At 35.9% G+C, this 27,311-nt stretch overlaps 1 protein-coding gene across 1 annotated transcript; it reads left to right on the forward strand.

The window, feature by feature from the left end:
- Positions 1-6,153: 6,153 nt before the first annotated feature.
- scml4 (Scm polycomb group protein like 4) lies at positions 6,154-26,988 on the forward strand. The gene is made up of 8 exons (XM_073816784.1): positions 6,154-6,380; positions 7,020-7,246; positions 8,897-9,023; positions 13,861-14,061; positions 14,837-15,037; positions 16,663-16,869; positions 19,003-19,148; positions 21,449-26,988. The coding sequence occupies exons 1-8, from the start codon at positions 6,359-6,361 to the stop codon at positions 21,572-21,574; spliced, it is 1,257 nt and encodes a 418-aa protein (XP_073672885.1). The 5' UTR covers positions 6,154-6,358; the 3' UTR covers positions 21,575-26,988.
- Positions 26,989-27,311: the final 323 nt, after the last annotated feature.

Here is a 27,311-nt window from a genome sequence, read left to right on the forward strand (position 1 = left end):
CACACACACACACACACTCACACACAACCCAGGGAGTGCTACACATTCCCAGCGTTCTTCTGAGGGGGGTCGGAAGGAAAGGAGGAAGCTTCTTTCACTCTACAGTGCTACAGTGTTATCCCCTAGTAGTTCAATCATAACTCTTTTGGTTCAAACCAAGAACCGGTTACTCACCACTGATGGGTTAACGTTTGATGATTCCGGTGTCATCCACGTCCAGCTATTTTAAGCTGTACAAAAGAGCTTGTTTTGCTGCTTGACTTTGCAAATTGGTGTGTCTTACCAAATTATTTTAATGTATTATCTTAATTATGAAGACACTAGTTTGTAGTGCAAACAGTTTTACCATTTACTGCACATTGTTATTTTTCTCATTATTTCCCTATAGCTGCTAATGAACCGGAGGTCTCATTCATAGGCTTACTTCCATGTTGAAGAAAAAAGTGGATAGCTGAGTGAAAACTTATAACACTAACATGTCGTATTATAGCTTAGTGCTCTGATGCATTCAGGCAGTTCTGATATGTGCTATTGGTTCAGTGTTTGTGTTGATAATGGATGAGTTCAATATTTCCTTCGGTTTACCTTTCTATTTATTGTGGCTGATGTGAGTTTTTGGTAGGGCTGGGCGATTAATCGAAAAGTAATCGAAATCGACATTCAGAACATATAATCGATCAAATTTTTCCAGGTCAATTATTTCAATTACTTTCCCTTTAAAAACATTACTGCGTGTGGAGTCAGGTGACCCCGCTCCGTTACGTTACGTTATTCCTCCGACATGTCGATGGAGAGCTTAAGCAGTATTTATACAGTAAAAAGTATTTACAGGATATACAAGAGTAATTTTATTTAGAAGAGATACTGCTTATTTTCTACTTTTAATATTTATTATTATTTTATAAATAATTTATTTTGTTTCCAAAAGTGCAAGTTATTTATTTTCACTAATTTAAGAAAAATGTGACTTTTCGTTTTAAGCAATGTGTGCTTTAATTTCAGTTGTTCAATAAATAATCATAGATAGTGTGTGCACCCTTCATTCAAAAATCTCTCACTTGTAATATGTGAGCATATTTACTGTACAAAACTTGTCAGTGAACTATGAGGGCAAAAAAAAAAAAAATATTATTTAAATATAATTAAATATAATTTTATTAATGAATAAAATAATCGTTCATTATTCGTAATCGGGTTAAAATGTTCAATTAATCGAGATTTTGATTTTAGGCCAAATCGCCCAGCCCTAGTTTTTGGTTGTTTTCTTGGATTTTATTGTGCTGTTTGCGGTTTTAAAATCACAGTGTTTCTGTTATTTAAATCTGTAAGACATAGGTTTGTCAGTGCGCATGAAACACTTGTGATTAATTTTAAAGTATTCTCATTATTAAAACTATAAGGTGGTCGTAGGCCTTCTGTGATTTACAATAAAGCACCTGAATTTTAATAAAAGTGGGGCAGAGTATTATGTGTAGCTAGATAATGTTCAGTTATTCAGAGATATTCTTAAAATGACATGCATAAGTTTAAATATTGTTTACTAAGTTTATAGCTATAGCCTGTGTGATTACATGCAAGCTAGGGAGTTTAAATATTTGAGTTTGAAATCATTTGTATAGAATTTACTTGCTGGAGACGGGCATTTATTTATTAATTTGCCCTTAAAAAGTAAACTAATATTTTACATTATTAATTCTTCAATGTCATTGGTCATGAGATTATATACGCCACCCTGTTTGAACTATTGAAATCATATTTCATATTTCATATTTAACAAGTATAATTCATACTCTTTACTTTTATTTCGTTTTACAATATTTTACAGTACAAACATGTTATCTTTTAAATTATATACACTACCAGTCAAAAGTTTTAGAACAGTAAAATTTTTAAATATTTTGACTATTTGAAATAATTGTTTTCTATTTTAATGTATTTGCAAATGTGATTTTATTCCTATGATCAAAACTACATTTTCTGCATCATTACTCCAGTCTTCAGCATCACACAATCCTTCAGAAATCATTCTAATATGCGATTTGCTGTTCGGAAAACTATTATTATTATTATTATTATTATTATTATTATTATTATTATTATTATTATTATTATTATTAATATTATATTTAAATCAGTTGAGTATTTTTTTCTCAGAATTATTATTATTATTATTTTTTATTTGTTTTGGAAAATGATTAATTTAGCAAGGATGCTTTAAATTCATCAAAAGTGATAATAAAGACATTTATAATGTCACAAAAAAATCTATTTCAGACAAATGTTGTTCTTTCTATTCATCAAAGAAACCTGAAAAAAATTACTCCGCTGTTTTCAACATAATAATAATAATAATAATAATAATAATAATAAAACATGTGTTTTTTTTTTTTAACCAGCAAAACAGAATATTAGAATGATTTCAAAAAGATCATGTGACTGGAGTAATGATGCTAAAATTAAACTTTAAAATCACAGGACAAAATTACATTTTAAAATATATTCAAATAGAAAACAGTTATTTTAAATAGTAAAAATATTTCTAAATTGTACTATTTTTGCTGTACTTTGGATCACATAAATGAAGGCTTGGTGAGCAGCAGAGAGTTCTTTTAAAAACATTTTATTTATTTATTTATTTATTTATTTATTTGCGGTGTAGTTGCGTTTAAAGGTTGTTCATCCGGTCTTCAGAATTATTTACATTATTTAAACACCAGAAAAAAAAAAATTGGTTTTATGCCCACATTATGTGAGAAAACGCATGCATATTTTATGTGTCTTTTTTGAGGGTTTTTACAGTCTCACTACAGCTAGGGTGGCGATTTGTTCTAGTATAGCCTGTAGATTTAAACCTGAAGGGAGAATAGGGAAATTTCGTTTTACGCACTGAAAATGCGATTTTTAATATTTTCCAAACATTACTATATTACTACGTTTTCCCCTTTCTTTAAAAAAAAAAAAAAATACAAGTTATTATTTATAAAATGTATAGTAGCCTATATTACATTTTAAACATACAGTATGTCCAAAAAGGACATCGAATTAAATGTGTAATAGTAAAACTGTTTACATCACGAATAGTATTTTTTCCAAATCAACTAGCCTGACAAAATTCAGTCCATTAGCTTTTGGCAGTGAGCATAGCGTTTTGGGAGTCTTGGCTGCTCTAAACGCTGCTGTAGTGTAAATTATTCCGCAGGCTCTGCATCAGCATATGACTATGGCAAAGGGAGGATGTTAGGCGCCTAGTTGCCATGACTACAGAAAGGGGACGATGTAGCGACTGCGGAGCCGCGCGGTGGTATCGAGAGCGCGCCGTGGCTCTCAGGGCTGGCGGGGGTTTCAGAGGCGGCCGGTCTGTGAAGCGACAGACGCACGGAAGCGGGTTGGATACGCTATTCTTGACATTGCTGATAACGAATCCGCTCCAGCGCTGAGTGGTCGGTAAGTGTTCATACATTGAAAATGTGTTTACAGGAAGCTGATTTCGCGTTGAGATTAAGAGATAAGGAAGGCAGAGCTCGCGCAATGCAACACTGCTCGTAAACATGAACACGCGCATGTGGAACGGTGCTCTATTTTTGACGCTCTATTTTTAATGCCGCTCTCACTCTCTCAGACTGCTTTCTGGACGTTTTACCGGGCACCGGTTTACAGTCATTGGATTTAGAATAAAGTACTGTGGCTGTAGGAAAAACCATTGTGCGTGAGAAATAGATTAATGTAATTACGCATGGCCTGACTGACGCATGGGAGAAAGAGCGCACGCAGGTGAGCGGAAATAATCTGATGTTTAGAAAGTGCATATGAACACAATTTGAAATTAGGGTCAGCCCTGTATGTCTTCTAAACACATAATAATAACTAAATTAGGTCATTCCCTCATATTTCGTTAATATTGTGTCATACTGGGATCACATAGCATGTGTTACTTGATGTTTTGTGCAGATAACTTTTTGTACTATTTGTCATGACCCTGGACCACAAAACCAGTCATATGGGTCAATTATTAAAAAAAAAAAAAAGAGAGAGATTTATGCATTATCTGCAAGCTGAATAAATAAGCTTTCCATTGATGCATGGTTAGGCTATTGAAAATCTGAAATGAGAGGGTGCAAAAAATTTAAATATTGAGAAAATCGCCTTTAAAGTTGTCCAAATGAAGTTCAAAAAATAAGTTTTGACATATTTATGGTAGGAAATTTACAAAATATTTTCATGGAACATGATCTTTACTTAATATCCTAATGATTTTTGACATTTTGCTCCATACAATGTATTGTTGGCTACAAATATACCCATGCTACTTAAAACTGCTTTTGTGGTCTAGGGTCACATTTAGTCTCACGAATGTTTGTCGGGAAAAGCAGAAAAGTAGATTTATGTTATTTTGTTATCTCTGCTTGCACAGCTGAGCTTCAAACTGTCTGTTGTCTGTGCAGACTAAAGTGAATGTGCAGCCATAATAATTAAAATAAAATGATCAATAATTATCCCAATTTTATTATTATTAAAATTACTTTAATTGTAATTATGAGACTGTGATGTAAAATGTCTTTCAAATTTCTTTGTCCAAAACCATAATTAAATCATAATTAAATCCTAAAATTTCACCTTAAAAAGGTCCCAGTTCAACAGAGTTCTAGGGAATACTTAAAGAGGAAGGATGAGAGAGGAGGAGAGCAGGGGAAGCCGTCTGTCAGGGCCGATCTTGAGGCCAGGCGCCACAGCTGGAGGGGGAGGGGATGAGAGTGAATGAGGACTGGGGGAGGGGGACTGACTGAGAGAGAGAGAGAGAGAGAGAGATGAGTTGGATGAGCGGAGGATAGTGAAGATGCTTTTATGTGGCTCAGTGTCTGTTTCTTCCACAGTCTGCACAGTGTAGGCCACCTCACAACTTCACCATCAAGCTTTTGTTCTTCAGACCAGCCCAGTTTCATATGTGTTTGGGTATGAATATGTTTTACACAATAAATATGATTGTAATATGTAATCATGGTCTGTATGTTGTTCATTGTTTCTATTTTGTTAATTGGACAGCTATGCTGTAATACTAAGTACTCATTTCTTGTTTGTTTCACTGTTATGTTTCCAGGAACAGCTGCTAGTTTGCAGGTTGCACTACAAGTTGCAGTGTTTGGGCTGTGGTCATGTGTTTTTGAGTTGAACTTGCTGTGTTTTCAGTTTTGCAATCTCAAAATGAATGTTAAAGCATTGACTGTTATATAAATTCAAACTGTTTTGCTTTTGGTTTGAGGTTGTTTTCTGTTAGGCTAGGTGAAAAGGGAAATTCCAGGGTTCCCACGGTCATAGAAAACCTGGAAATATGAGGGAATCATAAAACTGTGATTTCTAGGCCTGGAAAATGAAAATCCTAAAAAATAAAATGAAAAATCTCATGGAAAGTTCAACAGTCTTCTTTTCTAGTTAAAGGAGAAGTTCACTTCCTAAATAAAAATTGGAAAATTTCCTGATAATTTACTCACCCCTATGTCATACAAGATGTTTATGTCTTTCTTTCTTTAATCAAAAATAAATTAAGTTTTTTGAGGAAAACATCCCAGGAATTTTCTCTATATAGTGGACTTGTGGTGGCCAGTGGGTTGAAGGTCCAAATTGCCGTTTCAATGCAGCTTCAAAGGGCTCGACTCGACCGCAGCTGAGGAATAAGGGTCTTATCTAGCGTAACAATTGGTAATTTTCTTAAGAAAAACAAAAACAAAATTATATACTTTATAACCATTTCAAAAAGGTTTCCAGTTAAATTTTATCCTCCTTTTTTTGGGTACTTCTACCTATCTCACGCGTGTGTGATTGTGGTATACATGAGGTTGAGCTGGTGCAAGATGAGCTTTTGTGGTTAAAAAGTATATACATTTTTTTTTTTTTTAGAAAATGACCGATTGTTTTGCTAGATAAGACCCTTATTCCTCGGCTGGGATCACATAGAGCCCTTTTAAGCTGCATTGAAACTGCTATTTTGGGCCTTCAAACCTTTGATCCCCAATAAAGTCCACTATATGGAGAAAATGTTTTCCTCAAAAACCTTAATTTCTTGAAGACTGAAGAAAGAAAGACATGAACATCTTGGATCACATGGGGATTGGTAAATTATCAGTAAATTGTCTTTCTGGAAGTGAACGTCTCCTTAAAGTTCATTTCAAGCTATTTTATCAGCTACAATTGCTATATTTTTAATTATCTTTCCGTATACACAATTTTGTATTTAATTATTTCTTTAGTTATGCTCAGTTATAAATTTTGATCAGCTAAAATTGCTATATTGTTTATTTTTATATATTTTTTTCCTTTCAGATTACTAAAATTATCCAGTAATCACGAATGACTGGCGAAAATCATGGAAATTCATTGGTCAAAAGGTGTGGGAACCCAAAATTTCATACAGACTACATACATTTCTGTGTATGCGTGTGGTGTGTTGAGTTTCATGATGAATTTATGGTTGGCTATTAAAAGTTGTGGTTTTGTCTTGGTTGCTGGTTTATAAGTTATCCACCTTTTTCTTCAACGTGGATGTAAGCCTATGGGTGAGTCTTCCAGTTCATTATCCGCTATAGGGAAATAACAAGAAAAATAACAACATGCAGTAAATGGTAAAACTGTTTGCACTACAAACCAGTGTGCTTCTAATTAAAAAATACATTAAAATAACATGGAAAGACACACCAATTTGCAATACCAAGCAGCAAAACAAGCTGTTTTGTACAGCTAAAAATATCTGGACACGGATGAGACCGGAAGCCAGACCCATACAATTTACAAATGGCCGTATCTACTCTTATGTTAGGAAGAAGGTGGATAATCATACAATTATTCACATAGTAGATATGTGTACTCCTTACACAATTCAAAGTAAAATCCCCATCACATGATGCAGAATCACAGTACACATGATAATTTTTACTTTAAATCCAGAAATACATGCAACCTATTATATAAAAATGATTAAATATCAATGTAAATACAGTTTAACATCCTGACATTGTTTTCTCTCTCAGGTCTGATGAGTATTCCTGCTGCTGCATCAGTTCAGTCAGGGGGTGGAGAGATGCAATCACCTGGGGTCATTAGCCCCGCCTTCCTCCCGCCCCCAAGTGGAAAAGTTCCAGGCCGCAAGAGGGGTCGCCCACCCCTAAAGAGGCACCCGGAATATCAGAGCCGCTACCCAGAATCCCTCCCACCCATTAAAGTGCCTAAGAAGAGAGGCAGGAAGCCTGGCTTTAAGGTCAGTAAATATCAGAGTGTTTGTGTGTCTGTTTAAATATGCGCATACATGTGTAGGCCACAAAGATAAGGCCTGTTTACTGTTCAAACGTGTCTGCCAAATGCACAAGTGGTCAGGTGGTGCATTTGAGTGCATAATGGTGCGTGTGTAACACTTATGATGGTTTAGCTAGAGGAACAGAGTAATGCTTTGTAGGTAGGCCCATCTGATGTTGACTGTACAAGAGAAGGAGGTGATAGGGTGCTTGTTCTTTGACTGATGTATCTGCAGTCTGCTGCTGGGTTATTTTTAGCCATGTGCCTGAGCACAAGCCTCATAATGTCGCTGCTGCTGATTTAAAGAGCAACACGCTACCACAATGTGTGTACATGTTTGCAGATTTGAAGTAGACACAGTGGAAATACATTCAGAACGGATGGTTATTGCTTTTTGTAGCAGTGTTAGGGATAGCTTGTTTTCCATAACATATATTTTATGCTATTTTAAGATTACTGTCTATCAGGACACATATTGTGTAAAAAGGGGTTTAATTGGAATTTTGGACATTGGGAACCCTAAAATCTGGTGGTATTCTGGTGCCTATGGTCCAGTCTTTTGTATCTTGCTTTTGATGTGAGTTGTTAAAAAACTTTTATTGTTTACCAAATTATTTCACCAAAATGAGAGGGAACATATAAAATGCATGTTATTTTTTTGTTTAGTACTGACCTGAATAAGATATTGCACATAAAAGACGTTTAAATATAGTCCACAAGAGAAAATAATAGTTTAATTTATAAAAATTACCAAAAGTTTAAAAGTTTACATACGCTTGATTCTTAATACTGTGTTGTTACCTGAATGATCCACAGCTGTGTGTGTGTGTTTTTTTTTTTTTTTTTTTGGTTCAGTAATAGTTGTTGCTGGGGGGTGACAACTTTTTAAATTTGAAGATCAGGGTAAAATTACCTTATTTTGTCTTCCGGGAAACATGTATCTTCTGTAGCTTCTGAAGGGCAGTACTAAATGAAAAAATATGATATTTAGGCAAAATAAGAAAAATCTACAAATCTTCATTTTGTTCAAAAGTTTACACCCCTGGCTCTTAATGCACTGTGTTTCCTTCTGAAGCATCAGTGAGCGTTAGAACCTTCTGAAATAGTTGCATATGAGTCCCTCAGTTGTCCTCAGTGTGGAAAAGATGGATCTCAAAATAATACAGTCATTCTTGAAAAGGGATCAAATATACAAAAATGCTGAAAAAACAAATAATTTGTGGGACCTGAAGAATTGTTCTTAGGAACAGCAGGCAGTTTAACTGTTCAGGACAAATAAGGTACTCATATACAACTATCATGAAACAAAAAAAAACAGCTGTGGATCATTCACGTAAAAACACAGTATTAAAAATCAATTGTATGTAAACTTTTGAACGGGGGTCATTTTTATAAGTTCAACTAATATTTTCTCTTGTGGACTATATGTAAACATCTTTCATGTGCAATATCTTATTCAGGTCAGTACGAAATAAAAAATAACTTTAAAAAAATTATTTATATGCTTAGGAAAATGCACATGTTAAAAAAGTAAAAATATATAATATGACATAATATAATACAATAAAGAATTTTTTTTTTTTTTTTTAATTTTTCTTATTATTTTTTAAAATAGCTGAAGTCTCGCTTGATGACGCCCCTGGCCATCTCTCCTCCCAGCAGCACCCCGGAGCCAGACATGAGCTCAATTCCCCAGGACGCTGCTACTATCCCCCACTCAGCCACCCCACAGGTCCTTACAGGTAACAAGCACACACAAATGTCTGCAGGTTGCCAGTTTTACTATCTGCAGTGCTGGCGTGCCAATCCCAGAAACTTCCAGCTCTTACTATTAAGGGAGTAATAAAATGCGGCATTAGAGGAATCACTGTCCTCAGAGGAGTCACATTATGACTCAGTGCCATCTCGTTCTCTTTTTAGTGGCCAGTTGGGACTGTAACTCTACCCGTATGTTGGAGTTATGATAACTGTTATTTTATCAAGATGATATAATGGGTTGTATGTCTCGGGAGGGGGGGGAGAGAAGACCGCTGTCACTGTCTTAATAACATCCAGCTCAGATATTTTCTGTTATTTAAGACAGCAATCCTATTTATATTATTAGGATAGGATGTATTGCCACTTTTGTTTAGTTTGTATTAATTCTCTGACCTCTTTTTAATCTTATGGTAAGTTCTTTACAATAAGACGCTCATTTTGGATTTATTGCAGCAAAGTATTTTCATAGTAGGTCTGTAAGTTTTTTTTTTTTTTTTTTGAAAGAAGGTTACACAAAAAAATGTTGGGTTAAAAACAACCAGTGCTGGGTGAAATATGGACAAAACCAGCATTTGGGTTGTTTAAAAAGTTTAACTCAGCCTTCTGGGTAGTATATTTAACTACTGTTTAAAAATTACTATATGTGACCCTGGACCACAAAACCAGTCATAAGAGTAAATTTTCTGAAACTGAGATTTATACATCCTCTGAAAGCTAAATAAATAAGCTTTCCATTGATGTATGGTTTGTTAGGACAATGATTGGTTGATAGGACAATATTTGGTCGAGATACAACTATTTGAAAATTTGTGTTACTTATGACTGGTTTTGTGGTCGAGGATCTGGCCTAAATGATCCCAAATTAGGTTGTAAATTAAAAATCAGATACATAATTACTAGAGGCATCAGCAATAATCAAAAGGTGGACATTTATTAATAAGCAATTTTAAATTTAATTATTATTTATTCAACTTATTAATAAATGTTATGTAATCTTTTTTTTTTCTTTTTTTTTTTTACTAGTGGCTGCAGGATACTACAGTTTATTTATGTAAGTGACGATAGCAAAATAAAGTTAACTGCGACATATCCAAAAATTCTTCATACAGTGGACTACCAGTAAAACTGATAAAATTCTGGGACCAAAAATTATTCAGACTCTTTGACTTGACCATGTTTTGCTTAAGTGTTTTTTCTTTAATTGCTAATGTGACCTTTTTACACCACAGACTGAACAATATTAAGCATTGCTTGGTAATTGGTCTGACTGTATTAACACATTTTTCATTTTAGGCAAGAAATATAGTCATTTCTTAGCAATAGTTGACTTAAATAAAATTACCCAGATGGTTATCTTAAACATTTAACCTAACCGCTGGGTCAAAACAACAAAATCGCTAGGTTTGTCCATATTTCACCTTTTTGTAGAGTGTAGGCTAACCAAAGCTGAATTTTTTTAAAATTAAAAACTAGAGATTTAAAACAGTACTGATAAAACAGCAATATTGTGAAATATTATTACAATTTAAATAACCGATTTAAAATTTAAAATGTAATTTATTCCTGGCAAAGCTGATTTTTCAGCCATTACTCAAGTCTTCAGTGTCACTTCAGAAATCATAGTATGCTCATTTGATGCTCAAGAAACTTTTCTCATTATCAGCGTTGAACTGTTTTTCTGCTTAATATTTCTGCTAAAGCCATTTTTCAGAATTCTTTGAAATGTTCAAAAGAACAGTATTTATTTGAATTAGACATCTTTTGTAACAATGTAACTGTCATTTTTGATTAATTTAATGCAAAAAAGCCACATCACTTGCTGATCCATGCAACTAAATATTAAGCATTCAAATATTGTTGTACCAGCTGTGATAAGGCTTCAATCCATTGATCTGTCAATCAAAACTCAGTCTGTGAGAATGTAGCAAGTAATGATTTCATACGGCACAGACACACTCAATCTTTGAGGTCAGGACCCAGTGGTCTACACAGGCTGCCCATCCAATTGGCAATAACATCCATCACTGGAAAGAAAGGGAACAGAGAGAAAAGAGTAGTTACATCTCTTATTTTAAAGGTTAATAGGTGTGAGAGTCTCAAGGGACATTATAGAGGGACCTGACTGCTCTTGCCTGGGAGGCATTATCGTCCAATTTATCTCTTTATTACAGTGGAGAGATCAATTCTGTTCTGTTACATTGTTTTTTTTTTTAAGAATAAAAAATCTAGTATTTAAAAAATATGAGCTTAGAATGAATTCACATCCTAACTACAACATATGTGATTTAAATTCTGTCTTTCACAATGAGCGGAGGCCGCATATAAAAGCACCTGTCTGGTTCTCCATGAAGTCTGCTTTAAACATGAGAAGATGTGACGGTACGGCTGGGCTGAACTCAATCCTGAGCTCTCAAAGTTTAATCTCTTTGCTGTAGGGAGCAGTTGCTGAACAAGAGGCTTTTGTCTGCGCCCACCAGGTTTCTAGACTTAAATTCTTTGTACAGCGGAAGAGTCACACTCTCTTTTGGTCCCTTTGATATATTTCAAAAAGCATGTTCATTTTGTCCAAGTTCATACAGAAATGTGACAAAACATCTCGATGCTTACAAACCTACGTTCCAATATGTGTATAATCTGTGGGTGATGCTGGCGGAGGTCATGACCTTGATGACCTGAGGTCATTGTTAATAGCTTTTAAGCTTAAAAAAGTGTTTGTATGTGTTAAATTATATTGCCTTTTCTACGTCTGTAAGCCTACATGTCTGGCATGTCAGTAATCTTGCTATCAGTCTATTTTAAGGCTTTTTGTGTCATATCAGTCCTCCCACACTCAATGTTCATTGACTTTATCCTGTTACACATTCTCAAAAACATGCACAGGCTACTTTTCGTGATTATTTTAGCCGATGGGTGGCACAAGGAGTGTTTGTGTATGTGTGTGTGTGTGTGTGTGTGTGTGTGTGTGTGTCTGACTGCTGGTCATGGCGCTTCTAGATGACAGACGACGGAGGAAATCCCTCAGCATGGCAATCTGTCAGATTAAAGCATCCGCATGCTGCAGACGAGCGAGGGAAGTCAGTGGGGACAGATTGTGTGGGAGGACTTGGGAGGGGGCGAGTGATTGGTAGATTCCTACACAGGCTGCTCTCTCTCGCTTTCTTTCTGGCTCTCTTTTTATTTCTGTTTTATTCCTGTGGTAAACCTATTGTTTTTAAGATGAATCGCTCATGCTTGTATTTTTCCTCGTTTGTAAGTCACTTGAGATAAATGAATACATGGAAATGTTTCCTAGTGAGGGGGGTTGGTTTTATTTAGGGTAATCAAAAATTTATTGCCTCCGGTTGGCTTATAAAACCACAGATGATTTTAGGAATGATTTACAGTATGTGATATAGGTTAAAGACATTACTTTAAGAAAAGCAGCAGGATTTATTTGTATTATTCTATGTTTTTCTAACTGTGTGAATTTAGTATTTTATTAGTAGTAGTAGTAGTTTATTTTGATGAATTATTCATTTTTTAATCCACAGGATAAAACGCTGTTTATGATACAAGAAACCTAAGCTGTCACAAGAGCCGAGATTTTATATTTATCATGTCTTTTCTTCTTTGCCTCCCACCGTTTCTTTCATTGCTTGTCTTTTGGGTCCCATGATAAGGACGTGATATCTGTTTGAGTATTTCTTATATATGAAATACAGTTCTCCTTTCCTGACCTCTGGAAACAATCTCTAAATGTGGTCTCAAATATTTGAAGATTCCTTGACAAATATTTGAGTCAAAGGATTTAAGTAAAATCGCAAGTCGTTTTGAGTGTCGATATGGAAGCCGTGCACTGTGTGCCAATGTTGGTTGTGCAGTTGCATGTAGGCTTTGTCTTTACAGATCATGGATTCATTTTATTGTGGTGACATTTTGTTAATGCTGTTAATTTTATTAAAGTTACTTATTGTTTGAAGTTAAAGGGTTAGTTCACTTCCAAAATATAAATGTACTGATAATTTACTCATCCCCATGTAATCCAAGATGAAGATGTTCATGTCCTTCTATCTTTCTTTTAGTCGAAAAGAGATTAAGGTTTCTGAGGAAAGCATTCAAGGATTTTTCTCCATATAATGGACTTCAGTGGGGATCAATGTGTTGAAGGTCCATTTCAATGCAGCTTCAATGGGCTCTACGCAATCCCAGCTGAGGAATAAGGGTCTTATCTAGTAAAACGTTCAGTCATTTTCGAAAAAAAACCCCAAAACTATTTATATACTTTTTAACCACAAATGCTCGTCTCGCACTTGCTTGACTTCACGTATCACGTTTGAAAGGTCAAACATGACGTAAGCAGAAGTATTGACCCAATGTTTACAAAGCAAACGGGCATAGAAGCTGAAACATATGATATTGGACAATTTTAAAGATGAAAGAGAAAATTCTATCCCTGAGTTTCTCGCCCCACCTTTTTGAACTGAAGTACACAGACGAAGAACTAACCGTGCATGACTTTTCCAACATTACGTCATTATGTAATGATTGAAGTCATAGACGTGCTTTGCAGAGCTAGTGCAAGATAAGCATTTGTGGTTTAAAAGTATATAAATTTGTATTTTTCTTTTAGAAACTGACCTATCGTTTTACTAGACACTTATTCCTCGGCTGGGATCGTGTAGAGCCCTTTTAAGCTGCATTGAAACCCGTTGACTCCCATTAAAGTTCACTCTGTGGAGCAGTTTCATATCGTGCTTAATCAATTATAAATGCACGCACAAAGCATTTATTGCAAATTATACATAGTTAAGTGTGAAAATCTCTCCCTTTCTCTCTCTCCAGTGTGTATCTACGTGAATAAGCATGTGAACACAGGTCCTAACCTGGACAGGCAGAAGGTGCTGCAGCTGCCCGATCACCTGGGTCCTGCCAGGCCCTCTGTGGTGCTGCAGCAGGCGGTACAGGGCTGCATTGACAGTGCATTTCAGCAAAAAGCCGTCTTCACCCTGCTTACTGAGGGCTACGGAGGGGAAAAGATCTCAGGTTAATTTGCATGCCACAACAAATGCGTGCCTGCAATCTGATTATCAATTGCGTTCTGATGTTCATTGTAGGTTCATCCTGTAAGTGCACCGGTCAAAAGCTTGGGGTCTATTTAAAAAAAAAAAAAAAAAAAAAAAAAATTCCCAGGTTCTGTCATGAGACTCTAGATGGCACAGGCTGATGGGTCGTTAATGCAAACAGATAATATTCATGGCATCAGACTACTTACACTAAGCTGATTGGTACATGTTGCATATGCAGCCAATAAGTTTTCTGCTTTACATTTAAATGGTTGGTTAGCATTAACTAAAGCATTTCACAGCACGCTTTTAGATTTCCTCCAAAACCCTCCATCTCCCTAGCTCCACCTGTTTAGATCTGCTATGTATTATTATTTATGCTATTCGTTCAGCAGCAGAATGTCTCAAATACTCACAGCACAATATTGGCGTATGTATTGGCAGCAGCAATTTCCTGTACTGGCTTTGTAGCAGCATCAGCAATAACCAACAGCTGTGTAGCAAATCCATTCTGCCAAGACCAAATACACTAACATTGTCATATCCATTACCATGCTAAAATCTTCAGAGAATTGTCTTGAAGACAATGCTAGAAGTCATTAAAGTGACTGTAAAGACATTTTATGTTACATAAAAGTCAATTTCAAATAAATGCTGTTCATTTGAACTTTCTGTTCAAAGCTCCTGGAAAAAAAATCTATGACAGTTTCCACAAAAATAGTTGAATGTAATCACTCTTTGTTTCTTTTCCTCAGCCACCTTTGATGGTAAGCAACATTTGTTGAGTTTGCCAGTGGTCAACAGCGTGGGTTACGTCCTCCGCTTCCTCAAGAAGTTGTGTCGAAGCCTGTTGTGTGAGAACCTCTTCAGTGACCAGCCCATCGCCCCTTCATCGTCTCCCTCCTCCTCTTCTTCATTCCACACTGAAAAGCACTCAGACGGACAGCCCAAGTCAAGTGCGTGCTCATCAAGCTTTTTACGTGACCTCTGTTCTACATTTTAACAGCAATGTATTTACATCGATACAGTCTGCACAGTAGAAATTAGGTTTTTGTCTCTTTTTGGATCTGGATGTTTTGTACTTTGATTGGATCTGCAGTCTTTTCTGTTGCTGTCCAATTCGCCCTTCGGAAAATGCAGAGCAGGCCTTTAGTGCAAGCTGAGCTATTTAAGTGGCAGTGAAAGGTTGAGTGCCTCTGTGAGTGGCCTGTGGTTTGAGTGTTTGAATTCTGTTGGCTCCATCTCTCTCTCGCTCTCTCTCTCTTTTCCCCCGAATGTGGTTTGGGAGCTCTAGAGATTAGAGCATTAACTTCAGTATGACACAATATCTCGCCACACAGCTACACAGGCAAAGGTTCTGTCATGACTAAATACCATGTCAATGGTTAACGTGGTTAAGAGAGAGAGCCTACGTGACCCAACACTGTATGTATATCAGTGTTTCCTGCAGACAGATGTGGAAGAAACCATCATCTACCCCATAATTTATCCTATATACACTACATTTAAAAAAATACTATAACTACATAAAATACATTTTTGTTTTATAAAGTGGTGGCCTAAATTATTAGAACACTAGTTTTTCACCAGCTAAAAATGGGTTTAAGTCAATTCATTTTATATTTTGCCGTAGTGTGTCAGTAGGAAATATCAGTTTAAATTTCCAAACATTCATTTTGCCATTAACTGTAATAATCCAGTGAAATTTTTGTTTGTACAAAGAGTCTGACAACTGTGCTCCACACATATATCTGATCTCATTATCATCCAGTCTGTCTGAAATGACCTGAAGAAACAGAACAAACTGAGACAGACTAAATCCAGAAGAACTGTGGCAATGTGTCCAAGATGTTTCAAGAAACCTACAAGCAAAGCTAGAGGAAAATCTATGTGCCAGTGCACCTAGGGCAAAAGCTGCTTTAAACGCAAAGGATGGTCACACTAAATGTTGATTTAATTTAGTTAATAGTTAATTGATAAAGAAAAACAATTTATTACATTATTTTATGCCTAAAACATTTAACAGTACTGTAGCTTTGCAGGTAGGTCTCTTAAAGCATCTTGGAGACGTAGCCACAGTTTTTCTGGATTTAGTCTGTCTCAGTTTGTTCTGTTTCTTCATGTCATTCCAGACAGACTAGATGATGATGAGATCAGATCTGTTTGGAGCACTGGCTGTTGTCAGACTCCTTGTGCAAACAAAAATCTCACTGGATTATTACAATGAATGGTAAAATGAATGACTTAAAACCATTTTTTAGCTGGTGAAAATACTAGTGTTCTAAAACTTTTAGCCACCACTGTATAAGTCCAAAAACAAAACTCGTAACTCATAACTTTGCATTTCTACTTTGCTTTTTTGGTGAATCGGACTACACTGGTTATTCTGTATGTTTGCTTTGGAGTGAAGAAAGACATAGAAAGATGTGTTTACCTAGCATTCACTGTGTACCTATGTGTATGATTTGGTTTGGGCTAAACTATGCAAGCCAATCTGCACTCAAGAAAGCAATAATTAGCCTGAGACAAATGAAGCCTTCACATGCATTATTTTCCCTAAATTGCATTTCTTTTTGTGCAGCAAACTCAATGGTGGATGATTACCATGGCGATTCAATGGACCCCAAGCGCTATTCAGCTGACCCCAGCGACTCTGCCTATGGTGCGATGTCCTCACCGTACACGGCGAGTAAACCTGCGTACGGTTTTCGTTCTGGCACTCCCTATTCTGGAGGCGTCTGCAGGCAGGCAGCCAGTCCCAGCACATTCCAGGAAGGAAACAGAAGTGGTAAGAAAGAGGAAATGTCCACTTGTTCACAGAAGCAACAGTAGTGTATTCGCACTACTTTAAAACCATGTTTTTAGAAGCGAAGGTACTGTATGTGAGAACACACCAAGTGAGAATCAATGTGAAATGTGGATTTCTGGAGCTGAAAATGCTTTTATAATTATACCAAGCTTTAAAATATTTTATTGGGTAGAACTTAAAGGGATAGTTCACCCAAAAATGAAAATTTGATGTTTATCTGCTTACCCCCAATGCATCCAAGATGTAGGTGACTTTGTTTCCTCAGAAAAACACAAACGAAGATTTTTAATGAAAACCGGTGCAGTCTGCCAGCCTCATCATGGACGTGAATGGGCACCAGACCTTTAAAAGTAAACAAAAACATGCACAGACAAATCCAAATTACACCCTGCGACTCGTGACGATACATTGATGTCCTAAGACACGAAACGATCGTTTTTTGTGAGAAACTGAACAGTATTTCTATCATTTTTTACCTTTGATACACAGCCACGTCCATCTGTCATGAGCACGAGTTTGGCATCAGTCACGTCACATGAGCACGCGCTCTAGCGTAGAATACGCAAACGCCGGAAGCGATCTGTCGCATGAATACGACACTCATTGTTTACACAGTGCACAGAGATTGTGGGTATAGCGGCTATTCAAAATAGTAATTACTTGCGCGTATCCTGATTGTTTAAACCGATTTAAAGCTAAAAGATTACGTTTGCTTGCGCAAACTCATCCGGGACTTTTCACTGATTTCCCTTTACGGCGTTTGCGTATTCTACGCCATTAGCGCGTGCACATGTGACGTGACTGATGCCAAACTCGTGCTCATGACAGATGGACGTGGTTGTGTATCAAAGGTAAAAAATGATAAAAATACTGTTCAGTTTCTCGCAAAAACCGATCGTTTCGTGTCTTAAGACATCAATGTATCATCACGAGCCGCAGGGTGTAATTTGGATTTGTCTGTGCATGTTTTTGTTTACTTTTAAAGGTTTGGTGCCCATCCTCGTACATGATAAAGCTGGCAGACTGCACCGGTTTTCATTAAAAATCTTCGTTTGTGTTTTTCTGAGGAAACAAAGTCACCTACATCTTGGATGCCCTGGGGGTAAGCAGATAAACATCAAATTTTCATTTTTGGGTGAACTATCCCTTTAAGTAATACATTAAAAAGAAATCTTCAACTTAAAGTGATAGTTCACCCAAAAATGAAAAATTCAGTCAGTAATTACTCATCATGTCGTTCCAAACCTGTAAGACCTTCATTCATCTTTGGAACTCAAATTAAGATATTTTTGATAAAATCCATAAGCTTTTTGACCTTGCGTAGACGGCAACGCAACTACCATGTTCAAGGCCCAGAAAGGTAGTAAGAACATTGATAAAATAGTCCATGTGACACCAGTGGTTCAACTGCAGTGGTTCGAAGATGAATGAAGGATTTATGGGTTTGGAATGACATGAGGGTGAGTAATCAATGTCAGAATTTTAATTTTTGAGTGAACTAGACCTTTAATTGATTTGAGTCATGGAATATTCAGTCGAGCACAATGGAAGGCCTTGGAGTCAATAAGGTTAAAAACCACTTGTGTATATACTGATTAAAAACTCTCAGCTTGGATGTGAATTTGTCTAAAATTTGACCCTTCGCAAACAGCTTGATTGACAGGTGATCTGGCCAATCATAATGCTGAATCCGACATTCTGTCCAACAAACAAATCAGAGTAGATTAACTTGTTGGACTTAAACTTGAAACATTGTATTTACATTTTTTAGTGGTTGAAATAAAATGTGTTATGATGTTCATTCATGTTTTTTCATGCTTTAAGTGAAGAAGAAAAGATGATCGGTTCACGTTTCATTGATATAATAAGGCAATACAGTTATGTCACAACACATTAAAAAGCAACAAAATGGTATTGTTTGAATTTCTTAAAAAATGACAACACTTTAAAGCTGAGACCTTATTTTATACCAGAATTAACCTGCTCTGTCACACTACATAATGTGTAGTGTGAGATCGGCATTGTTTTTTTCGGACACAGCAACAGTAACCAAGGAGGGGTGGGTTAGAATAAAATCCTTGCCATCCCTTAACCTGATTCGTTTCTATCTAGCCTACAGTCCATCCCCAGAAGGAGGGGAGGCGAAGCCCCCACCCAGTAAGGATCCCTCCAGGTGGAGCGTGGATGAGGTGGTGTGGTTCATCAAGGATGCAGACCCTCAAGCACTGGGCCCTCACGTGGATCTCTTCAGAAAACATGTGAGTTTGATTGGGATTTATTTACTAGTGGCAAATAAACACCATGTGTTGAACACGTCATCAGATAAGAAATCCCAGTGTGGGTGACATTAGTTCAGTTTCGAGTTAGAAAACCCTGGATACGATCATCTGTTTGTTTCTCAACTTAATTTAAGTACACATAACTGTTGAAATAACCACTTGAGCTGAATGTTACATGAACAAAAAAGACTTCAAATATTTACACATTGCTTATTTAGATCAGAACAAAAGCAAAGTACAGTTTAACACTATCTAACGAAATTGAATTTACTCTTCCATCCAGGGCTGCATAGTTAGCTGAATTGAAATTGGAATCATAATAAGGCCTTGTGCATTATTAAAGTGCAAAAGGCTGTGATTTAATTAAATGTGGAAATGAGTCCATCTCAGTAGGTGCTCTGAGTATGGTTGTTATGTGTGAATTGTAATTGGAAAGCACTGCAGGTTCACTTTAGCTTCACATTTATGTAATTCACCACATGTTTACTATAAGTGAAGAAACAGAAGGCGGAGATGATTATTATGTGTAGTTCAAGTCAGATTATAAATATTATATGTGACCCTGGACCACAAAACCAGTCTTAAGTCGCTGGGGTATATTTGTAGCAATAGCCAAAAATACATTGCATGGGTCAAAATTATTGATTTTTCTTTTATGCCAAAAATCATTAGGAAATTAAGTAAAGATCATGTTCCATTAAGATTTTTTGTAAAAATTTCTACTATAAATATATCAAAATGTAATTTTTGATTAGTAATATGCATTGTTAAGAGCTCAATTTGGACAACTTCAAAGGTGATTTTCTCAGTATTTTGATTTTTTTGCACCCTCAGATTCCAGATTTTCAAATAGATGTATCTCGGCCAAATATTGTCCTATCCTAACAAGCCATACATCAATAGAAAGCTTATTTATTGAGCTTTCATATGTTGTAAACATCTCAGTTTTGTAAAATTTTACCTTATGACTGGTTTTGTGGTCCAGGGTCACATATGTGACCCTAGACCACAAAACCAGTCTTAAGTAGCACAGGTATATTTGTAGCAATAAGCAAAAATACATGGGTCAAAATTATTAAATTTTCTTTTATGCCAAAAATCATTGGGATATTATTTAAAGATCATGTTCCATGTAGATGTTTTGTAAATGTCCTACTGTAAATATATACAAACTTAGTAATATGCATTGCTAAGAACTCAATTTGGACAACTTTAAAGGCGATTTTCTCAATATTTAGATTTTTTGTTTTTGCACCCTCAGATTCCTGATTTTCAAATAGTTGTATCTCGGCCAAATATTGTCCTATCTTAATAAACCATACATCAATAAATCATTGGCTTTTAGATGATTTATAAATCTCAATTTCAAAAAATGTACCCTTATGACTGGTTTTGTGGTCCATGGTCACATATGATTGCGCTTGCTTGACAAAGTAACTTGTCGTGGAGCTTTCAAGCCATGACCACCAAACTCAGATTAGATACAACATACTATCAATGTGCTAAATAGTTTATAGGAACTTGTTAAAAGTGTTTTGACTTTCTTTGACTTCTGTGAATATAGCCTTCAAACCTCACACTTTACAGTTATTTTAAACTTTCAGACAAGGCTGTCTCAAGTCAGCATTAAAATTTCAAACTTTACTCTTCTAGTTAATATTTGTATCATTACTGCTTCACTGCAAAGTTCTTCAATATGTTTTTTTAAAGGGATAGTTCACCCAAAAATAAGATGACCTTTGTTCATCTTCGGAACACAAATTAAGATATTTTTGATGAAATTCAAGAGCTTTCTGACCCTGCGCAGACAGCAACACAGCTGACATGTTCAAGGCCCAGAATGGTAGTAAAAACATTGCACAAAAATTATTGTCATAGCTTCATAAAATTAAGGTTGAACCACTGATGTCACATGGACTATTTTAACAATGTCCTTACTACCTTTCTGGGCCTTAAATGTGGTAGTTGCGGTCTATGCAGCGTCAGTAAGCTCTCTGAGTTCATTTAAAAAAAATAAAAAAATTAATTTGTGTTTCTAAGATGAACAAAGGTCTTACGGGTTTGGCATACCATGAGGGTAAGTAATTAATGTCAGAATTTTTATACAGTATTTGGGTGAACTATGCCTTTAAGCTCTGCTTTACATAATTTAGTTGTCACAGTACTTTTTAAAAATAATTGTCATTTTTGGGCCAGATTTTTATGATATCTTCTCTAGCTCTGCTGTAAAACATTGTACAGTAAGCATTCTGTTGTGGACGTTGTGATTGCTTCTTCAGGAGATTGATGGGGATGCTCTTCTTCTCCTGAAGAGTGATATGATCATGAAGTACCTGGGACTCAAACTGGGCCCGGCTCTCAAGCTCTGCTACCACATCGACAAGCTAAAACAGAACAAGTTCTGACCTGTCTCTGCACCCTACAAACACACACAGATGGATTCACTCACAGTATTTACGGTCACTCTCATTTGTTGTAGTACAGGACGTTTTTGTCCCCTCTTCTCTGGTCATTTAAGGACAAGTACCAGACCATGTCTTTTTTATTCATGTGGTTCGTCTGCCTGTATATTGGGACATTTCACTGACCAGAACATTTGCTTGTTCTAATTTTGTTCTAAGTGTACAAGAGGTTTATTGATTACTTGATACCTGAACACTGCTCTAATCAAAAGGCAAGTCATCTCAGCTGCTTTCTTGGATTTGAGTTATTTGTCCCCAAGCGAGAATTATGCAGATGAGATATAAGTGTAAACCATGCTTCTTCAAATGGACGGAGTCATTACAAACCTATTAGGTCACAAACTCGCTCTTATTTTTTCAGAGCCATGGACTCTTAGTTCCCTGTGAACTTCAGCCACCTGCTGGTGAAGTGGAGTCAGTGCAACTTTGACATTTACTACCATTGTAACCTGGAACCATTCAGCTTTTTTTTTTTCGAAGGCCGCTAACTTGGGAGATAAGTTACAAACAGAATTCAGCATTGTGCTTTTGACTGAACACATACAGTACGCACACAGTTTTGTCAGGGTACAACTATGAACAGTTACACTTTGTAACCAGCAAATAACAGGCACAAATGCAACTCTACTCAGCAGTGGACCATTCACATCGTCTTTGGAAAGCCTCCTTGGCAGCCTACGTCACAACTGAACAGGATACACTACTAAGCAGTTACTGCTACAGTAAAAATGGTGCATTACTACCATTGTAATGCATACAAGGTGCTGTTTCTCAACCAGCAGCTCAACTATACTGGTACAGTACTTTACATTTCTTACTGTGGACCAAATACACAGAGACGTCTAATTTCTTCCAAAATTTCTAGTTTTTTTTTTTCGGAGCAGAGGCCTCATATTGAATAGCTGCTCTGATACTACACACATGTCAGCATATGATTTTCTTACAAAATACGTAGCACTTTACAATGATGTTTAATTCATTCAATACACTGGGTGAACTAACAATGAACTATACATTTACAGCATTTGTTATTCTATGGTTAATGATCATTTCTACATATACTACTTGCCGCCTTGGAATTATAACGGGGGCTGTTGAATGCTTGAATTTATACTACGGGGCCGTTGAATGCTTAAATCTGATTGGCTGATGAACGTTCTAAGGTGTGCATTATTTTCAGGGAAACGCACAGCGAATGTAGTTCCAGGCAAATCTTGACCGCATTACATGTCTATATCACTTCGCCACATGATTTAAGTTATGTCAAAGGTTCTTAAAGCCTAAAACAGCAAAATAACCAAAACCCACAACGACACTGGCCAAACAAGTAAACAACATGATAAAAATTACAGATTATTTCCATGTTTTTGCCACAATATTATGTCTTATTATGTACGGAAAGCACATCTACTCTATTTCTCCCACTCTCTCTGCCTTACAGACGCCCCTGCTGAAAAAAAAACAACTAAAACCAGCCTAGATTGGTTGGCTGGTCTTAGCTGTTTAAGCTGGAAGTAGCTGGTTTTAGCTGGTCTCCCAGCCTGGCCAGGCTGGTCAGGCTGGTTTTAGTCTTACGTAGCCAGACCTTCAGATTGACGGCTGAAGGTCAGAAATCCATGGCAGCTTTCATTGGCCAAGGCCCGCCCATAAGGCCTTTTGACCGACATGTCAAACAATCAATCACAGTTCGTTTCGTTCAGCGTCACGTTTCGGGGCATGGAAATGTCCCCACAACAACAGAGTGGCGTGCAACAAGTCAAATTGAAATAACCAGCATTGAAAGTTAAAGAATATAAGTGTATAAGTGTAGTATAAGTGGAATAATGCACACCTGAGGTGGACTCAAATGTTTTCTTACCTATCTGACATTTTTGTCAAAATTGAGTTATTCACATATTCTTATTGTGAGAACTTGTTTACATTATGTGGTTTCTTTTGTAAGCTGTGTACATTTTGGGCCTTTTATTTTTTTAGAAAACAAAAAGGGTTCTATCTACAAGTCTATGAAACGCAAAAACTTTGAAGCTCAATGTCTCTAAAGTGCTCAGCATGCAGATAGAACTCCATGGCGGTGTACTGTTTGAAAGTCAGAAGGAAAATTTTTTTATATTTTTTTCCAGCAAGGATGTATTTAATTGATTAAAACTGGTTGTTCGCTGTTGATTATAATAAGAGATGTTTCTGAAGTACCTAATCATCATATTAGAATGATTTCTGAAGGATGAAGTCTGGATTTTAAAATGTATTAAAATAGAACTGTATTTTTTTTGATCAAATAAATGCAGCCTTGCGCAGCAGAGAGAGACTTTCAGAAACAGAAAAATGACTTTTCAATGGTAGTTTATACTTTTTAATATTTCATAGTGCATGAAATAGTATTACTGTATTATGAATTAACAATGCACAATAGCACATTTATAAACTACTATTAACCTAGATTAATAAATGCTGTGAAAAAGTTCATTGTTGGTTCACAAACCTAATGTATTAACAAATGTTAACTAAATGAACTTCATTGTAGTGTTGCAACAAAATATGTATGTTTTAACCCATGTTTTTAAGTTGTGAAACATTTTGTCTATCTGGGTTCGACATTTTCTTTTTTTTATAAACACAGTATATGTAAACAGAAGCTGAGGTGCTTTTCTGATCATATGTTGCTGTCAAACACAATGGAAATGTGTGAGAGTCATTGAAGTCTCCTGAGGCATTTCAGGAAAATATAATTTTTTGTATTATAATTTTTTTTAAGTTCAGAATCACTGTATTGCTTTTCAGACAGGTGAACCTAAAGGGATCGTTCATGTCAAAATGAACATTGTGTCACCATTTAAACACCCTCACGTTGTTCCAAAGCTGTATGGCTTACAGTGAAATTCAGTCATACAGGTTTCAAACACATAAGGGTGAGTAAATAATGCCAGTTGTCATTTTTAGTTGAACTATCCCTTTAAGTCTGCCTTGAAGATGTCATACATATCCCAAAGTGGATTACACCGAAGTGTACAACTTTTCTGTATCTGCAACCACGTGTAAATACAATAATTTATGTAGTAATCACAGATGAAATCTACCATTTCTTAAGTTCCAGAGCAAATGAAGTCCAGTTTAGATCTGTTGAACACATCCAGCTATAACATGTAATCAGCTACCAGCTTTGCTGTGCTAGACTTCATTGTTGTACAATCTGCCTCTTAAAGCGACTGCTATGCTAACCTGAGCATCTGTACAGAATCATTGTCTATAATTTTTGCAACAGGGAGGCTTTTGAGTGGTCTTTTTTTCTTTTTCATGTAGCATCAGTTGTCCTGGGTAATAGCTTTCTCAAAGAAAAATGCGCACATGGAAAATCAAAAAATTAGGCACCAGAAAGCAATCAAGGGAATTAATCAGTGAGCTCTTAAATGGTGCCACATTAAGAGGTCAGGGTTGTTTATAAAACAAAATTGTTGATTTAAAAAGTAGAGTGTTAATTTTTTCATGAACCATCTCTGGTTGGAAAAAGTTTGAAAGAATAAACAAAAGGGTTTGGGCTTTAATCATATGTGTCCCTGAACCACAAAACCAGTCTTAAAGGAGTAGTTCACTTTCAGAACAAAAATGTACATATAATGTACTCATCCCCTTGTCATCCAAGATGTCCATGTCTTTCTTTCTTCAGTCGTAAAGAAATGGTGTTTTTTGAGTAAAACGTTTCAGGATTTCTCTCCATATAATAGACTTCTATGGTGCCCCCGAGTTTGAATTTCCAAAATGCAGTTTAAATGCAGCTTCAAAGGGCTCTAAATGATCCCAGCCGAGGAAGAAGGGTCTTATCTAGCGAAACGATTGGATATTTTCTAAAAACATTTACCACTTATATACTTTTTAATCTCAAACGCATGTTTTGCAGAGCTTTTGAGGTTAAAAAGTATAGAAATTGCAATTTTTTTTTTAAAGAAAATAACCCATCATTTTGCTAGATAAGACCCTTTTTCGATGGCTGGAATCATATATATCTTTTGTTCCACAGCTGTGATCGTATATAGCCCTTTGAAGCTGTATTGTGGAAGTTCAAACTCGGGGGCACCATAGAAGTCCATTATATGGAGAGAAATCCTGAATGTTTTACTCAAAAAACATAATTTCCTTAAGACTGAAGAAAGAAAGACATGAACATCTTGGATGACAAGGGTGTGAGTACATTATCTGTAAATTTTTGTTCTGAAAGTGAACTACTCCTTTAAGTAGCATGGGTATATTTGTAGCAATAGCCAACAATACATTGTATGGGTCAAAATTATTTTTCTTTTATGCCAAAAATCATTAGGATATTAAGTAAATATCTTGTTCCATAAAGATACTTTGTAAATGTCCTAGTGTAAATATATCAAAACTTAATTTTTGATTAGTAATATGCATTGCTAAGAACTTAATTTGTACAACTTTAAATGCAAATTTCTCAATTTTTAGATTTGTTTGCATCCTCAGATTCCAGATTTTCAAATATTGCCCAATCCTAACAAACCATACATCAATGGAAAGTTTATTCATTCAGCTTTTAGATGATGTGTAAATCTTAATTTAAAAAAAAAAGACCCTTATGACATGGTTTTGTGGTCCAGGGTCACCCAAGATTATACAAAATGAATTCCCCATATGTGATGTTCAAATCTTTGTATTAGCTTTAAAAGCAGTTTTTTTATTTCCACTCATGTACTCAAACAGTGGGAATATCTTGTTAGTTTTAAAAGCCCTTTAACTGAGTAATAGCAGCACTGAGCTTTTAAATATGTTTGCAAGCACTCCTTTCTATAGCTGCCCTTAACTAAATCCTACTTCATGTGGGAAGCCTTGACACTTTCATAACAATCTTTAATAATGTTTTGGGCCGTTTATGACCTCATGCAGATATTCTGCTGACATGATGTTCCTGGCTAGATATTGCCAACGTTTGTGACAGGAATACGAGTGGGCTTTTAGGGATCATCCTTTCTTCAGGTTTGCGTTTGCCTCCGCACCATGTCATTCCTTGTCATTTTTGATATAATGGAAAATGTAAGTGTACATTTATGAATGCTGCTCTTGATGATAGTCCCATGTAAGTTTGTTTAAATTTGTCAGCTCACATAAGAGTTTTAATGGAAAATGGGGGACTACAACACGGACCATTCATGTTGGTGCTATAATATGACTGTGTATTTAACAAATAATGATTTTATGCATATGATTTTATGGTTGGTTTGCTTTATTTCTTCAGATAGGCTTCAGTGTTGTGAACTCTCGTGACTGACGGCAGGCTCTGCATCGCGTGTCTGTTTGTGAGGTTAATATAGAGCATTATGAAAGAGTCAGAATAAAGCATTATGAACACCCTATACTGAACTCTAACTGTATTTATAGTTCTATATATGGCTATATCACGATATCGCTGTTTGTATTTCCTGTTTCTGCTCTTGTGCAGACAGACACGTCTCAGAACATACATACAAATGCTGCACCATGTTTCAGGCAATTCTTAAACCTTTTGAATAAAGTCTTTTCTGCACTTGAGAGAATGTAGAATGTTCAAACACTTCCCAAACTTCAAACATCTATGTATTAAATATGTTAGTTTTAAATAAAATATTTTGTATATATATTTAAATAGATTAAAATGAATATTTACAATAAAACTAACGCATTTTAAAAATGTAGTAAA

Source organism: Garra rufa, chromosome 13 (genome assembly GCF_049309525.1).
Source record: "Garra rufa chromosome 13, GarRuf1.0, whole genome shotgun sequence".
NCBI lineage: Eukaryota > Metazoa > Chordata > Actinopteri > Cypriniformes > Cyprinidae > Garra > Garra rufa.

Excerpts from the sequence above, each read along its gene's own strand:
- scml4 (XM_073816784.1), top strand. The coding sequence starts at position 6,359 with ATGGAAATTCATTGGTCAAAAG. Across the intron at positions 7,247-8,896 it reads GCAGGAAGCCTGGCTTTAAG|CTGAAGTCTCGCTTGATGAC; the intron begins GTCAGTAAATAT and ends TTTTTAAAATAG. Across the intron at positions 14,062-14,836 it reads CGGAGGGGAAAAGATCTCAG|CCACCTTTGATGGTAAGCAA; the intron begins GTTAATTTGCAT and ends TCTTTTCCTCAG.